Source organism: Rhinopithecus roxellana, chromosome 20, assembly GCF_007565055.1.
Source record: "Rhinopithecus roxellana isolate Shanxi Qingling chromosome 20, ASM756505v1, whole genome shotgun sequence".
Lineage (NCBI taxonomy): Eukaryota > Metazoa > Chordata > Mammalia > Primates > Cercopithecidae > Rhinopithecus > Rhinopithecus roxellana.
The window spans coordinates 78,185,709-78,203,204 of NC_044568.1; the positions used below are offsets into that span (position 1 = coordinate 78,185,709).

Genomic DNA, 17,496 nt, shown 5'->3' on the forward strand with positions numbered 1-17,496 from the left:
CCACACGGGTGCCACGATCCATTTCTCACCTAATGCTGGTGAATCTCCAGCCCCTCAAGGCCCGGCTTCTGAAAGTCACCTGGGCAGGCCTACAAGGGGAAAAGTCAACCATGGTTTTCTGTCCTCACACCCGAGTGGGGCAATCCTGCTGATGCAAGGCCAGAGAAAACCCACAAAGTACAGAAAACCTGCGGAATTCGTTGCTTGATGTCTTGGCATAAAGCAGCACTGTTCAAATTTAAGATGGTTCAAAACATTTCAGGATGAACCTGGTCAAATTTCAAAGACCTCCTATCTCTCACTTTTAGAAATATCTGTTAAGTTTAAAACAAAAACAAAAACAAAAAAACAAGCCTGGCATGGTGGCTCACACCTGTAATCCCAGCACTTTGGGAGGCCAAGGCAGGCGGATCACTTGAGGCCAGGAGTTTGAGACCAGCCTGGTCAACATGGCAAGACCCCGTCTCTTCTATAAATACAAAAATTAGCCAGGCATGGTGGTGTGCACCTGTAATCCCAGCTACTCGGGAGGCTGAGGCAGGAGAATCACTTGAACCCGGGAGGCGGAGATTGCAGTGAGCCAAGATCATGCCACTGCACTCCGGCCTGGGAGCAGAGGGAAACTCCCATCTCAAAAAATAACAATAATAATAATAAAAATGGAAAAACCGTTTGTGACTCTTCATTCTGTAGTTTTAAAAATCACTGAAAATAATGGCAGTCACAAAAGGACAAAAACTATAATTGCACTTAACAGGAGGTCCTAGGGCTATGAAACCAACAGACTCAGAAAGCAGAATGCTGGTTGCTAGGGCCAGGAGGCAAGGAGAAGGGGGAGTTAATGTTTTACAGGTACTGAGCTTAAATTTTGCAAGATGAAAGCAGTTCTGGAGCTGGGTGGGGTGAAGGTTGCACAACAAGGTGGTTATACTTAATGCCACAGAACGATACACTTTAAAATGGTTAAAAGGCTACATTTTATGTAAATCTTACAATTAAAAAACAAAACTGCTAGGCACAGTGGCTCATGGCTGTAATCCCAGCACTTTGGGAGGCCAAGGCAGGCGGGTTGCTTGAGCTCAGGAGTTTAAGACCAGCCTGGGCAACACGGCAAAACTTTGCCTCTACAAAAATAATTAATAATTTTTTAAAAATTTAAAACTTAGCCGGGCATGGTGGTACACACCTGTAGTCCCAGTTACTCGAGAGGCTGAGGTGGGAAGATTGCTTGAGCCCGGGAGATGGAGGTTGCAGTGGGCCGTGATCACGCCACTGCACTCTAGCCTGGGTGACAGAGCAAGATCCTTCCTCCCAAAAAATAAATAAACAATAAAACAATGGCAGCCTGGTTGATATGTTACATTATAAACCGCAGTTGCCAGCAGGCCACCTTGACTTTGACTACCTGGAGAGGAGTGGTCCAGGAGTCAGACCTCAGTTACTCACCGTCTGGAACACTGTCTGGGACAGGAAACTGGCTGTGACCTTGCTAATGTCACTGTTGCCTCCCATCTTACAAAGGATGTAGCCATACAGGTTTGCAACTTGGAGAGAGATCCCAGCAACCACGAGAGCCTGCACTCAGACAAAGAAAGCAAAGGTCACTTTCTTTTTTTTTTGAGATGGAGTCTCGCTCTGTTGCCCAGGCTGGAGTGCAGTAGCATGATCTCGGCTCACTACAAGCTCCGCTTCCTGGGTTCATGCCATTTTCCTGCCTCAGCCTCCCGAGTAGCTGGGACTACAGGCGCCCACCACCACACCAGGCTAATTTTTTGTATTTTTTTTTTTTTAGTAGAGAAGGGGTTTCACCGTGTTAGCCAGGATGGTCTCGATCTCCTGACGCAGAGGTCACTTTCTAAGAGCATTTACAGAAATGCACCTCTCAAGCCAAGTAGAAATGCTCTAGCTAGCACCTAAGAATAGTGACAGCCAACACTGAGCATTTGCAAATACCCATGGACACCTCAGAATCATTACAACTGGAGAGGTTGCCACCATCATCATCCCATTTTACAAGGAGGAAACTGAGGCTCAAGAAGATGAAACCTGCCCAAGGTCACAGAGCTGGAGCGTGGTCGAGCTGGGATCCAAATTCCAGAGCCTGCACTTTCATTAAATGACACTGTTGTTTTACTAGCTACAAGTATTTTGTTTTCTCTCTTTTTTTATTTTTTTTTAAGATGGAGCCTCACTCTTGTCACCCAGGCTGGAGTGCGATCTTGGCTCACTGCAACCTCTGCCTCCTGGATTCAAGCACTTCTCCTGCCTCAGCCTCCCAAGTGGCTGAGATTACAAGGCGTGTGCCACTATGCCCGGCTAATTTTGGTATTTATAGTAGAGACAGAGTTTTGCCATGTTGGCCAGGCTGGTCTCAAACTCCTGACCTCAGGTGATTCACCTGCCTCAGCCTCCCAAACTGCTGGGATTACAGATGTGAGGTACCACACCAACCTGTGTGAGTCCATTTATATGAAATGCCCAGAATAGGCAAATCCATAGAAACAGAAAAATTAATAGGTGCCAGGGTTTGGAGGAACAGAAGCATAAGGAAGCAATGTTGAAAGGGTACAAGGCTTCTTTTTCAGGTGATGAAAATTTCCTAACACTGATGGCGGTGTTGGCTGCACAACTCTATGACTGCACTAGAAGCCACTGAATTTCACACTTAGTATTTATTTATTTTATTTTTTGGAGACAGGGTCTTACTCTAGCACCCAGGCTGGAGTGCAGTGGCACAATCTTGGCTCACTGCAACCTCTGCCTCCCGGGCTCAAGCATACACACCACCATGGCTGGCTAATTTTTGCATTTTTTGCAGAGATGGGGTTTTCTTGTGTTGCCCAGGCTGATCTTAAACTCCTGAGCTCAACCAATCCTTCTGTCTTGGCCTCCCAAAGGCCTGGGATTATAGGCATGAGCCACCACGCCAAGCCCCTAATTGTATACTTTAAATGGGTAAATTATATGGAATGTGTATTATATCTCAATAAACTTGTTACAATCGTTCAATCAATAACAAATAACAATAGAAGCCTAGCAGTGCAAACACTGGTTTTGCAAAGACATCAAAGCAATGTGAAAGTCAAGGTATGGCCTTACCAGCCACTTTAGCTTCAAGGAAAATAAGGTGCCAAAAAAAAACACAATCCATATCATGGGGCAGATGATGAGGCCCAGCCAGAAGATCCGCGATTCAGCTTCTGTGGCAGCAGTGTTATTCCGGGAGACCTGTTTAAGGAAAGTAATTCAAATGTCAAAGCAAGCGGAAATGGTTGCAAACGAATGAGCGTGCTCGCATTTTCATTTATTTTAGTTTGCAGATGCTTTTGTTGTTGTGGGGTTTTTTGTTGTTGATGTTGTTTTGTTTTATTTTTTGAGACAAAGTCTCATTGTGTCACCCAGGCTGGAGTGCAGTGGCTTGATCTTGGTTCACTGGAACCCTCCGCCTCCTGGGTTCGAGTGATTCTCCTGCCTCAGCCTCCTGAGTAGCTGAGATTACAGGTGCCTGCCACCACGCCCAGCTAATTTTTGTATTTTTAGTAGAGACAGGGTTTCACCATGTTGCCCAGGCTAGTCTCAAACTCCTGACCTCAAGTGATCCACCCACCTCCGCCTCCCAAAGTGCTGGGATTACAGGCGTGGGCCACCATGCCCAGTCTATTTTGCAGATACTTTTGCCACACCCATGTTTCACCAGGGCACCCACAGCAGTGGCTTTTGTGTAGCTGGAATCAGACATGCATAAAACTCCAAAGGAACCCACAGAAACTTTCTACGCCCATTATCGCCGCTCTGGTTAGTTCAGCTCGTCATAGAGAATACCTTCCTGGCTTCAAAGATCCAGTGGCTCTTCCCATCTTCATCTATCTGGTTCCACCATCGAAGGCCAACCAGGAGTCTTCCGGTTACATTCTGAGGACAACAGACACATGACTCTGAGCAGGTCACAAGCAAAGAGGCGTATTCACTGTGTTGATAAATAAAACTTCCCTGATTCATGTCAGACTTGTACTGGAAGCAGGAAGAAAAAAGGTGTTGAATTGTAGTGAATTCTCAGATGTCAAGGCTTCTAGTTTTCAACTAAGCTCACTTTAAAAAGTTACACACGGCCGGGCGCAGTGGCTCACGCTTGTAATCCCAGCACTTTGGGAGGCTGAGGCAGGAGGATCATGAGGTCAGGAGATCGAGACCATCCTGGCTAACATGGTGAAACCCTGTCTCTACTAAAAATGCAAAAAAAATTAGCCGGGCGTGGTGGCGGGCGCCTGTAGTCCCAGCTACTCAGGAGGCTGAGGCAGGAGAATGGCTTGAACCTGGGAGGCAGAGCTTACAGTGAGCCAAGATCGCGCCACTGCACTCCAACCTGGGCGACAGAGCGAGACTCCGTCTCAAAAAATAAAAATAAAAAGTTATACACTCCCCCCACAAACATATAATTTATATGTTCATATTATATATGTTTTAAATATATGTATTAATTCATATACAAGTGACATGGTTTGGCTGTCTCCCCACCCAAACCTCATCTTGAATTGTCACTCCCATAATTCCCACGTGTTGTGGGGGAGACCAGGTGGGAGACAATTGAATCATAGGGGCAGTTTCCCCCACAAACTGTTCTCATGGTAGTGAATAAGTGCCACAAGATCTGATGGTTTTTATAAGGGGAAACCCCTTTTGCTTGGCTTTCATTCTCTTGCTCGCTCGCTCTCTTTTTTTTTTTTTCCTGAGACAGAGTTTGGCTCTTGTCACCCAGGCTGGAGTGCAGTGGCACAATCTTGGCTCAGTGTAACCTCTACCTCCCGGGTTCAAATGATTCTCCTGCCTCAACCTCCCAAGTAGCTGGGATTACAGGCGCACACCACCACGCCGGGCTAATTTTTGCATTTTAATAGAGACGGGGTTTCTCCATGTTGGCCAGGCAGGCTGGTCTCAAACTCCTGATTTCAGATGATCCTCCCACCTCAGCCTCCCAAAGTGCTGGGATTACAGGAGTGAGCCACCACGCCCGGCTGGCTTCCATTCTCTCGTCTGCCATCAGGTAAGATTTGCCTTTCGCCTTCCGCCATGACCATGTGGAACTGTAAGTCCATTAAACCTTTTTATCTTCATAAATTACCTAGTCTTGGGTATGTCTTTATCAGCAGCGTGAAAACAGACTAATACAATAAGTTTTACAAAAAAATGCGAAGTCATATGAGGTTGTCACAGGTGCAAGAATGACAATTGACATTTGACAAAAGCCATTTATTAAGCGCTAAACAATGCATTTTTCCCCTTAACTTTTTTTTTTTTTTGAGACAAGAGTTTCACTCTTATTGCCCAGGCTGGAGTGTAATGGTGTGATCTCGACTCAGTGCAACCTCCGCCTCCTGGGTTCAAGTGATTCTCCTGCCTCAGCCTCCCGAGTAGCTGGGATTACAGGCATGTGCCACCGCACCCAGCTAATTTTATATTTTTAGTAGAGACAGGGTTTCTCCATTCCCCCTACTTTTAAGTGACACTACTAATCACTCTTAAGCATGTCTCAGGAGTCTAAATCAAAGTATCTCTTGATCCCACGCATATAGGGGACAAGCCTCGTGTTTCGGGAGTGGTGACATCACAGGAAAAGGCCTCACCTTTACAGACCAGAAGTCCAGGGACAGGAGGAGCAGCACCGTGACAAAACAGCCCACAAAGCTCTTGCCGAACCAGTCGCAGCACACGTAGGTGACGATGGCACTCACTCGGAAAAACAGGTGGAAAAAGGTGGCCAAGGGGTGTCTAGGAAAGGACCCAGAAGGCGCCCTCACTCCAAGAGCCAAGCGGATGGTTACCGAACTCCCTTCACCACTTCAGACTTTGCTGGGGGCATTCGCATGGCTCAATGGAATGTTCTCCCTGGTGCATATGAAGCAGAAACTCAGGCTGTAGCCCTGGGGATGCATTATTAAGTCAGCAGTCCCCAAACAGTCATGCTGACACTGTTTTTTTTTCCTCCCCTTCGAAGAATCCAGTACTTTCCCGACACTTGACTCCAAATATCACTTGCCCTCTTTGAAACACGGTCATCTTTAAAGTGAAACGTGACAGCAATCACTGCCTCCCCGCCTAGCAGAGATGATGGTCAGTTCCCTAAAGGTAAAGGTTGGGTTTTTCCGCCAGTCACTGAGCTCCAAGCTCACATGCAGCCCATGGGGCAGGTGTCTCATGTCATCGGGGAACGTGTGTTCCTGGACAGAGCAAAACATGTGACCTGTGAGTGGCAGGTCTCACTCATCATGGTTGCTCCGTGGTGAGCGGCACGTGAATCCTGGCATTTAACCTAGGGGAAGGCGGTTCTTGTTCACTGTCCCTTTAGACACAAACCTGGCCAGAAAGGAGAGAGGGAGCCAAGGAGAACATGCTCATCTTATGTAAATTGCTTTTTTTTCTGTTTTTTTTTTTTTTTTTTCTATTATTTTTTATTTATTTATTTATTTATTTATTTTGGAGACGGAGTCTTGCTCTGTGGAGTGCAGTGGCATGATCTCGGCTCACCGCAGCCTCCACCTCCTGGGTTCAAGCAGTTCTCCTGCCTCAGCCTCCCGAGTAGCTGAGATCACAGGCACCCACCACCATGCCCAACTAACTTTTATATTTTGAGTAGAAATGGGATTTCAACATGTTGGCCAGGCTGGTCTCGAACTCCTGACCTCAGATGATCTGTCCACTTCAGCTTCCCAAAGTGCTGGGATTACAGGCATAAGCAAGCACGCCTGGCCTTTTTTTTTTTTTTTTTTTTTTTAATGTGAGTCTGATAGTCTGATATAGGCCAGGTGTGGTGGCTCACACCTGTAATGCCAGCACTTTGGGAGGCCGAGGCGGGTGGATCACCTGAGGTCAGGAGTTTAAGACCAGCCTAGCCAACATGGTGAAACCCCATTTCTACTCAAAACACAAAAATTAGCTGGGCATGGTGGCGGCCGCCTGTAACCCCAGCTACTCGGGAGGCTGAGGCAGGAGAATCACTAGAACCTGGGAGGTGGAGGTTGCAGTGAGCCGAGATTGCACCACTGCACTCCAGGCTGGGTGAGAAAGTTAGACTCTGTCTCAAAAAAAAAAAAAAACAAAACAAAAGAAAGATCACCAAGTTGTCAAGAGCAGGTGATGGCAGTGGGTGATGTGGGCCAGACTGAAGACACTTGTGGGTTTCTGTTTCTTTTTGTAGTTTCCCAGTTTAGATAGAGCACACAGGTAGAGAGCAATACTCAGCTATGATCAAGAAACCAACAGCACGAGCCCAGTTGTTACCAGAAAGGGGTCCAGATCCAGACCCCAAGAGAGGGTTCTTGGATCTCACCCAGGAAAGAATTCAGGGCAAGTCCACTGAGTAAAGTGAAAGCAAGATGATTAGGAAAGTAAAGGAATAAAGAATGGCTAGTCCGTAGATAGAGCCGTCCTAAGGGCTGCTGTTCGCCCATTTTTATGGCTATTTCTTGATGATATGCTAAACAAGGGGTGAATTATTCATACCTCCCCTTTCTAGACCATATAGGGTAACTTCCTGACATTGCCGTGGCATCTGTAAAGTGTCATGGCACTGGTGGGAGTGTAGCAGTGAGGATGACCAGAGCTCACCCTCTTGGCCATCTTGGTTTTGGCGGGTTTTAGCCGGCTTTTTTACTGCAACCTGTTTTATCAGCAAGGTCCTTATGACCTGTATCCTGTGCGATCTCCTATCTCATCCTGTGACTTACAGTGCCTTAACAGTCTGGGAATGCAGCCCAGTAGATCTCAGCCTCATTTTACCCAGCCCCTATTCAACATGGAGTTGCTCTGGTTCACACGCCTCTGACACAATGATGGATGGCAATGAAACCCACACCTCAGGGCAGAGGAGGAAAAGGGAGGGATGAAAGGGACTCTTCCCAGCACCAGGCAGCTGTGCAAACCAGACCCAGTACTGCCAGATCCAAGATTTTCAGGAGAAGTCAGAAATCCAGACTTGCAATGAGAAATCTGATTTTAAATGATGGCCACTAATTCTTTTACTGAAATATCCCAGTCTATGTTTCTCACTGTCCTGCAAGCAGTGAGCTTGCAGCCTCTGGATTAGAGTTATAAAATGCTGTGGGCTTTGGCAAATGAGAGGCACAATGGGGTGGCCACAGAGGTCCACACAGAACTGCAGGGCAAAGAGCCTGCTCATTCTCCCCAAGAAGAAATGGAGTCAGAGTCAGCACACCATAGACGCCTATAAAACTGTGGGGTTTCCGACTCCCAGGGGAACGTTAAGAGTCAGAAGTGGACTTCACAGTGACTTTTTGCATGGCAAAGCACCAACCATTCAACAGGATGGGTCTCGTCTGAGCCTTTCAGGCTCTCAGCTCTACCGGTGACCTGAACGAAAACCAACCCTGGAAGTGCACCCGGCATTTAAAAATTAGACAGGATCACCAGGTGTTGTGGCTGACACCTGTAATCCTAGCACTTTGGGAGGCTGAGGCAGGTAGATCACTTGAAGTCAGGATTTCAAGACCAGCCTAGCCAACATGGTGAAACTCCATCTCTACTAAAAATACCAAAATTAGCCAGTTGTGGTGGCAGGTACCTGTCATCCCAGCTACTCAGGAGGCTGAGGCAGGAGCATCGCTTGAACCCGGGAGGTGGAGTTTGCAGTAAGTCGACATGGCACCACTGCACTCCAGCCTGGGCGACAGAGCAAGTCTCTTTCTCAAAGAATTAGACAGGATCTCATAGAACTTAAAACTTCCTGGAGTGTTCCAGAAGGTAAGAACCTTGGGTGTCTCTTCTTGCTTTAAACCTTATTGAGAATTTCCTAACTAACTGAATAAAATTTTGTCCCTTGCCCCTGGAGATAAATAAATGCTCTTTCAGTAACTGAAAGTTCTTTGAGGGCACAGACCATGTTTGGGCATATTTTTATATCCCCAAAAGCAGCCAGTATTTAAGATTCTCGGCAAACATATTTGTTATGTTGAACCTTGTAATCAAGTCAGTTAGAATCGCTGGAAGCATCTGTCCTCTTTGTAGAACAATAGAGACGTAAAAACGTATAGAGGGCCGGGCTCGGTGGCTCACGCCTATAATCCCAGCACTGGGAGGCTGAGGTGGTGCATCACTTGAGGTCAGGAGTTCGAGACCAGCCTGGCCAACATGGTGAAACCCTATCTCTACTAAAAATACAAAAATTAGCCAGGCCTGATAGCAGGCGCCTGTAATCCCAGCCACTCGGGAGGCTGAAGCAGGAGAATGGCTGGAACCTAGGAGGCAGAGGTTGCAGTGAGCCAAGATTGCATCACTGCACTCCGGAGCAAGACTCCATTTCAAAACAAAATATATAGATCTCAAAAAAAGGTCAGAGTGTGACCCAAGTGTGCGCTGACCCATGGTAAAATGTGGAAGTAAATGCATTCGAATAAATCCCCTGCCCACCCGCTTCTTTTCTTTTTTCTTTTTGGCTGTGGCTTTCCTGAAATAAAATGCAGAAAAATTTCCAGTTGTTGATAGCTTCCAGTTAGCTGAGCACTGATTAACTCAGTGGAAAGTGGTGTTATTCAAACAGAGTTCAAAGCCCAAAGCAAGTAGAACAAGTAGAAGAGGATGGCTGTTGCCCTTTTAAATGTTGCTTTAATCCTGTTTCATGCAGGTTGCTCCATCAGCATCCTCCAAGTCCTCATTCAGTCCCCATCTGGAGTTTGCCCAGCCTGTGCCTCTAGCTAATACTGTGTGATCTCAGACCAGTTTTCCAGTTTTGAGAGTTTTGAAAGTCATGGCGTAAGTCCTGTCCACTCATCTCTGCCATCGGGTCCTCCATCCTCCTGCTCCCCGGCAACATGGAGCACACACCCCCGCCCCACCAATCACCTCCAGGTCCTAGTGCCGTTGCTCTCTAACTCCGCTCTCCCAGGCACCAACCTGGGAGGTCGCCCCTTGAGAGGTCAACAGCACAGTGGGCATGGCACAGCTGCGTGTGTTCCCGGACCAACTGAGGATCAGGCGGCATGTTCTTGTGGCCCCAAAACGAGATGCAGATGAACTGGGAGAGGAAGTTTTTATTTCTGTAGCCAGTTACAGGGAGAAGACCTAGAAAATAACGCCAGGTCAACTCAAAATTACCAAGTTTTTCAGAGCTTACATACCTTCTGAGCTATATGTCATGGGTAAGTTTGCATTCATCTAAAATAAGTGATTGGCTGGGGGCAGTGGCTCACGCCTGTAATCCCAGCACTTTGGGAAGCTGAGGCGGGCAGATCACTTGAGGTCAGGAGTTGGAGACCAGCCTGGCCAACATGGCAAAACTCCGGCTCTACTAAAAATAGAAAAATTAGCGGGCGTGGTGGCATATGCCTATAATTCCAGCTACTCAGGAGGCTGAGGCAGGGGAATTGCTTGAACCCAGGAGGCGAAGGTTTCAGTGAGCCAAGATCATGCCACTGGACTCCAGCCTGGGCGACAGAGCGAGACTGCATCTCAAAATGAATGAATGAATGAATGAATGAATGAATGAATGAAGAAAATAAAATAAAGGTTAAATTCTTTTAATCTATAACTAATATCTGAGTCCTGAAGACCTTCCTCTGGAGCCTCAGTAAATTTACTTAATCTAAGTGGGTCCAGGTGCTGGGGTGATTACCCTTGTCTTGTCTCCTGCTAAATCATGAAGGTTTGGGGAGTCCCTTCAGACCCCCAATAAACTTGTTTGTGGAGGCCTGGGGAGTTTCTTCAGACCCCCCAATAAACTTATTTAATCCTAAATGGCTCCTGTTAAGAAATCCTTCATTATCTTGTCATACTTCAAGGCCCAGGAAAGGCCTGGACACAACTCTGGGTGGGCTTTTGTCACATTCCAGCCTTTGTATAAGGGCACTGGCTCTCTCAGCTTTTAATATTTAACTTCACCCCTCAGTCAGTGCTGAGACAGCTGTTACGGAGGCCTGTGTTAGTGAGACCTGGCCTGCCACCCTTGGGCTTGGGCGCTACACCAGCAGGGTTCCAATCCTCGCTCTAACCTCTGAGTAGCTCTGTGGTCTTCTCTAAGCTACTTAACTCTGTGATCCCTCCATCTCCTCTTCTGCAAAATGGGAATGCCAACAGGACCCACTTCATCAGATACTGAAAACATCGGCTGCGGGTGGTACATATAAAGTGCCTGAAACACACACCATGCTCAAAAATAGGTGACAGCCATTACCATCTCAGTCCTCCGTGTCATTCAGAACAACAGTTCCACCACCAAGAGCCAAACTGTGAAATTCCCCCTCTGACCACAACTTTCTCTCACTCCTGAGGGGACTACTTTTTGTCTTTGCAGGGATCTCCCAAGACTCCTGGGTCCCTCACATTCCCCCAGATGAACCTTCATCGTGTTCAACTTGAACAGGTGCTATTTCCACACAGTATCCAGCATCCCCAACCCCCAGACAGGTAGAAACCCATTGTTTCAAGAAGAGGAGACTGGGTGTGGTGGCTCACGCCTGTAATCCCAGCACTTTGGGAGGCAGAGGTGGGCAGATCACTCGAGGTCAGGAGTTCAAGACCAGCCTGGCCAACATGATGAAACCCCATCTCTACTAAAAATACAAAAATTAGCCGGGTATGGTGACGCACGCCTGTAGTCCCAGCTACCCAGGGGGCTGAGATAGGAGGATCACTTGAACCTGGGAGGCGGAGATTGCAGTGAGCCGAGATCACGTCACTGCACTCCAGCCTGAGTGACAGAGTGAGACTCCATCTCGAAAGAAAAAAGGAGAGGCGAGAAAATGACACAGTGATGAAAGGGGGAAATGAGATTACACAAGTAAAGTGTTGTCAAGGCGGGGAGCGTCCTGATGGGGGCTTCTGTTCAACTTTCCTCTCTTTCTAGATCCATTTATGCAGCTCTGGGCCCTTGTCACCCATTGTCTTCCTCTGTGGAGGGAAGCACAGTAGATTCTCAACCTGGAATGTGCAAGAAAGCCACCTGAGGAGGTCTCACGTCGTGCACAGGACACACGGATTCAGATTTCAGGTGGGATCTGGACATGAATTTCACAAAGAAAAAGCCCAGCTCTGCCCAGGTGCAGCAAACTACAACCTAAGGGCCAAATGTGGCCATGGCCTGCTTTTGTAAATAAAGTGTGGAGTCTTAATTAGGGAGAGTCAGGTTGGCAGAAATGAGGGAAAGCAAAAAGAAAGGGCAGATAAGCTATAAATCTACCTCTGTTCGTTGTCCAGAACACACAGCCCTCCTTCACAAATAACAATCTTTTTTTTTTTTTGAGACAGAGTCTCACTCTGTTGCTCAAGCTGGAGTGCAGCGGTGTGATCTCGGCTCACTGCAGTCTCTGCCTCCCAGGTTCAAGCGATTCTCCTGCCTCAACCTCCCGAGTAGCTGGGATTACAGGCGCATGCCACCACACCTGACTAATTTTTGTATTTTTACTAGAGACAGAGTTTTGCCATGTTGGCTGGCTGGTCTCGAACTCCTGACCTCAGGTGATCCACCTGACTCAGTCTCCCAAAGTGCTAAGATTACAGGTGTGAGCTACCGCACCTGGCCAAATAACACAACCGTTTTGCACCCAGCTGTCATCAGACCTTAAGCTGATACAAAAATGACAAGTGAACTCACTGCAACGTTGGCATTATCAGTACTTCACAAAGCCCTCTTCAGCACACAGCACAAGCACCATCCTAGAAAATCCCCAGCAAGCCTTTGTTTCCTGGCAGTCAACTCCTCTCTTGCTGGCCTGCCCGTTGCTCCTTTGATATGTACTTCCATACTTTCTCTAATAAATCTGCCTGTCTACCTATAACTGTCTTAGTAAATTCTTAACCCTGTGCCACCAGCCCCAGGTAGTTGCTGCTCACTTGTGACATAAACTTTTTGTTGGTTTTGTTTTTGTTTTTGTTTGTTTTGTTTGTTTTTAAGACAGGGTCTCACTCTGTCACCCAGGCTGGAGTGCAGTGGCGTGATCAAGGCTCACTGCAGCCTCGACCTCCCAGTCTCAAGCACCGCTCCCACGTCAGCCTTCCAAGTAGCTGGGAATACAAGCAGCCACCACCACACCTGACTAATTTTTTAATTTTTTTGTAGAAATGGGATCTCACTATTTTGCCCAGGCTGGTCTCAAATTCCTGAGCTCAAGCTATCCTCCCATCTTAGCCTCTCAAAGTGCTACAGTTACAGGTGTCAGCCACTGCACCCAGCCTATAAATAAAGTTTTACTGGAACACAGTCACACTCACTCATTCGCTGGACTACCAAGCCCCAAATACCCAGAGAGTGTGCCAATCCCTGCTCTAGACCAGCAAGAACAACTTGGTGATGACATTAGGCTCCCTTCAAAACAACCCATAATGAAGTAAACTGCCCCTACCTGCTCCCCAAACCCACACCCCAAAAAATCTGCTTTCAAAAGCGGTGGGGTGGTTGCTGCCTGACTGGCAGAATCCCAAGGGGTTGTGTTCTCTCTTGGAGTGGGTGAGGGGGTAGTGATTGGGAAGGGGTATGAGGGAGACTTCTGGATGCTGGGATGTTCCATAGCTTTAATGACTACACGTGTAAAAATTCACTGAACCATACGAATTTCCTAGTGGAAGCCGGTGACCAAAGCCAAATCTTTGCAAGTCACTCTGAACATTTTACATGTGATACAATCCAGCAACCACAATCCCCAGTGTTTACTGAAGTGAGCTGAAAACCTACGTCTGCACAAAAAGCAACACACACGTTTATAGCAGCTTCATTCAGAATTGCCAAAACTCAGAAGCAACTAAGATGTCCTTCAATTGACTGGGTGTGGTGGCTCATGCCTGTAATCGCAGCTCTTTGGGAGGCTGAGGTGGGCAGATCACTTGAGACCAAGAGTTCCAGACCAGCCTGGCCAACATGGTGAAAACCCATCTCTACTAAAAATACAAAAGAATTAGCCAGGCGTGGTGGCACGTGCCTGTAGTCCCAGCTGCTGGAGAGGCTGAGGCATGAGAATCACTTGAACCCATGAAGCGGAGGTTGCAGTGAGCCAAGATCGCACCACTGCACTCCAGCCTGGGTGACGGAGTGAGACTCTGTCTCAAAACAACAAACAAACAAATAAGGTGTCCTTCAATAGCAGAATGGATAAACCGTGGTACATCCAGACAACAGAATGTTATTCAATGCTAAAAAGAAATGAGTTATCGGACCTCAGAAAGGCATGGAGGAACCTTCAATGTATATTGCTTAGTGAAAGAGGTTAATCTGAAAAGGCCGTGTATGGACAACTTCCACTATACAATGTACTGGAAAAGGCAAAACTCTAAAGACAGTAAAAAGATCAGTAGTTGCCAGGAGTTCCAGAGGGTGAGAAGGGATGAATAGGTGGAGCAGAGGGGACTTTTCGAGCTGGGAAACTACTCTGTATGATGTTCTGATGGAGGATATATGACATTACACATTTACCAAAACTCATAGAATGGGCCAGGCGTGGTGGCTCACGCCTGCCTACAATCCCAGCACTTTGGGAGGCCTAGGGGGCCGACAGTTTGAGCCCAGGAGTTCAAGACCAGCCTGGCCAACATGGTGAAACACTGTCTCTACTAAAAATACAAACATTAGCCAGGTGTGGTGGTGCACACCTGTAATCCCAGCTACTCGGGAGGATGAGGAAGGAGAATTGCCTGAACCCGGGAGGGGGAGGTTGCAGTGAGCCGAGATCTCACCACTGCACTCCCACCTAGGTGACAGAGCAAGACTTGGTCTCAAAAAAAAGAAAAAATACCAACCTGGGCAACATGGTAAAACCCCATCTCTACCAAAAAAAGAAAAAAATAATAAAGTTAGCCAGGCATGGTGACACATGCCTATAGTCTCAGCTACTTGGAGTGCTGAGGTGGGAGGATGGCTTGAGCCTGGAAGGTGGAGGTTGCAGTGATCCGAGATCACACCACTGCATTCTAGCCTGGGCAACAGAGCAAGACCTTTTCTCAAAAAAAAGAAAAAAGAAAAGAAAAAAGAAAAATCCTCATAAAATGTGCAACACCAAGAGTAAACCCTGATATAAACTATGGATTTTAGTTAATAATAATGTATTAGTTCATCAAGTGTAACACATATACCACACTAATGCAAGATGTTTAAAATGGAGAAATTGGGGGAGAAGGGGAGTATATAAAAATTATATGAACTTTCTCCTCGCACTTTGCTACAAAACTGAAACTGTTCTAAAAAACAGAGCCAGGGCCAGGCATGGTGGCTCACGCCTGTAATCCCAGGACTTTGGGAGGCTGAGACAGGTGGATCACCTGAGGTCAGGAGTTCGAGACAAGCCTGACCAAAATGGTGAACCATCTCTAAAATACAAAAATTAGCTGAATGTGGTGGCAGGCGCCTGTAATCCCAGCTACCTGGGAAACTGAGGCAGGAGAATCCCTTGAATCCAGGAGGTGGAGGTTGCAGTGAGCTGAGATTGTGCCATTACACTCCAGCCTGGGTGACAGAGCGAGACTCCGTCTCAAAAAAAAAAAAAAAAAAAAAAAGAGCCAGGGCTGGGTGTGGTGGCTCACACCTGTAATCCCAGCACTTTGGGAGGCCAAGGTGGGTGGATCATCTGAGGTCAGGAGCTCAAGACCAGCCGGGCCAACATGGCGAAACCCTGCCTCTATTAAAAATACAAAAATCGGCCGGGCGCGGTGGCTCAAGCCTGTAATCCCAGCACTTTGGGAGGCCGAGACGGACGGATCACGAGGTCAGGAGATCGAGACCATCCTGGCTAACACGGTGAAACCCCGTCTCTACTAAAAACTACAAAAAAACTAGCCGGGCGACGTGGCGGCGCCTGTAGTCCCAGCTACCCGGGAGGCTGAGGCAGGAGAATGGCGTGAACCCAGGAGACGGAGCTTGCAGTGAGCTGAGATCCGGCCACAGCACTCCAGCCTGGGTGACAGAGCGAGACTCCGTCTCAAAAAAAAAAAAAAAAAAAAAGTACAAAAATCAGCCAGGTTTGGTGGCGGGAGCCTATAATCCCAGCTATTGGGGAGGCTGAGGCACAAGAATCGCCTGAACTGGGGAGGTGGAGATTGCAGTGAGCCGAGATCGCACCACTGCACTCCAGCCTGGGTGACAGAGCAAGACTCCATCTCAAAAAAAAAAAAAAAAAAAAGAGCCAGAATTTGTAAAGGTGGATGGACATAGGTATGAGGCTCTGTCTAGATAGAATACACAGAGAAATGGAGGAGGCACAAACATCACCTTCCCACAACTTCCAAAGCAGGTCTGATTTGGGGGTGTAAACCCTGAATATCTGAGACAGGTCTCAGTTATTTCAGAAAGCTTATTTTGCCAAGGTTGAGAACACCCTCAGGAGGTCCTGACGACATGTGTCCAAGGTGGTCAGGGCACAGCTTGGTTTTGCACATTTCAGGGAGACAGGAGACAGCAATCAACATATGTAAGATGAACACTGGGGCCGGGTTTGGTGGCTCATGCCTGTAATCCTAGCACTTTGGGAGGCTGAGGCAGGCGGATCACCTGAGGTCAGAAGTTCGAGACCATCCTGACCAACATGGAGAAACCCCATCTCTACTAAAAATACAACATTAGCCGGGTGTGGTGGTGCATGCCTGTAATCCCAGCTACTCGGGAGGCTGAGACAGGGAGAATTGCTTGAACCCGGGAGGTGGAGGTTGCAGTGAGCTGAGATTGCGCCATTGCACTCCAGCTTGGGCAACAAGAGTGAAACTCTGTCTCAAAAAAAAAGATGAACATTGGTTGGGTCTGGAAAGGTGGAACACCTTGAAGCAGGGAGGGGGCTTCCAGGTCATAGGTAGAGCAGAGACAAATGGTCACATTCTGTTGAGTTTCTGATGAGCCTCTCCAAAGGAGGCAATCAAATATGCATTTATCTCAGTGTGCAGGGGGGTGACTTTGAATAGAATGGGAAGCAGGTTGGCCTGAAGCGTTTCCCAGTTTGATTTTTCCCTTTAGTTTAATGATTTGGGGGCCCCAAGATTTATTTTCCATCCACAGGGGAAGGTGAGTTTATCCTAAATTTGGCGGTGATCTAACAATGTCTTTAAAAGTTGTCCCGTGGCCAGGTGCAGTGGCTCATGCCTGTAATCACAGCACTTTGGGAGGCTGAGGCAGGAGGATCACTTGAGGCCGGGAGTTTGAGGCTGCAATGAGCTATGATCACACCACTGCACTTCAGCCTGGGGACAGAGGGAGACCTTGTCTAAAGAAAAAAAAAATCCCTTTACTTTGAAAACTGTACTCTTTTTTTTAAGCCCATCTCCAACTAGAATTCCTCATCAAACATCACATTTTAAATTCTGTGTCCTCTTTCAGACACTCTGGAAACCTTCCTGCCTCTCAGTATGGCAGGCCTGAAGAAAGACATTCTCTTCCCTTCTTGGTTTGCTTTGCTCTGTGACGATGTCTAGAATTTGTTTAAAAATAACCTGAGTGTGCAGAGGTGGGAGGGGTGAAGATGAAACTCGCCACATCCTGGTGATGACTGGGGATGGGCAATGGGAACATCAGGTTCATTG

At 47.4% G+C, this 17,496-nt stretch overlaps 1 protein-coding gene across 1 annotated transcript in view; it reads right to left on the minus strand.

The window, feature by feature from the left end:
- The window catches only part of TVP23A (trans-golgi network vesicle protein 23 homolog A), a 55,239-nt gene that overhangs the window by 3,563 nt on the left and 34,180 nt on the right, over window positions 1-17,496 (minus strand). The window contains exons 3-7 of the mRNA XM_010370254.2: window positions 5,622-5,766; window positions 3,823-3,912; window positions 3,100-3,228; window positions 1,447-1,575; window positions 30-89 (exon numbers count right to left, since the gene is read on the minus strand). Of these exons, the coding sequence (XP_010368556.1) occupies window positions 30-89; window positions 1,447-1,575; window positions 3,100-3,228; window positions 3,823-3,912; window positions 5,622-5,766 (553 nt within the window). The remainder of the gene's footprint in view (window positions 1-29; window positions 90-1,446; window positions 1,576-3,099; window positions 3,229-3,822; window positions 3,913-5,621; window positions 5,767-17,496) is intronic.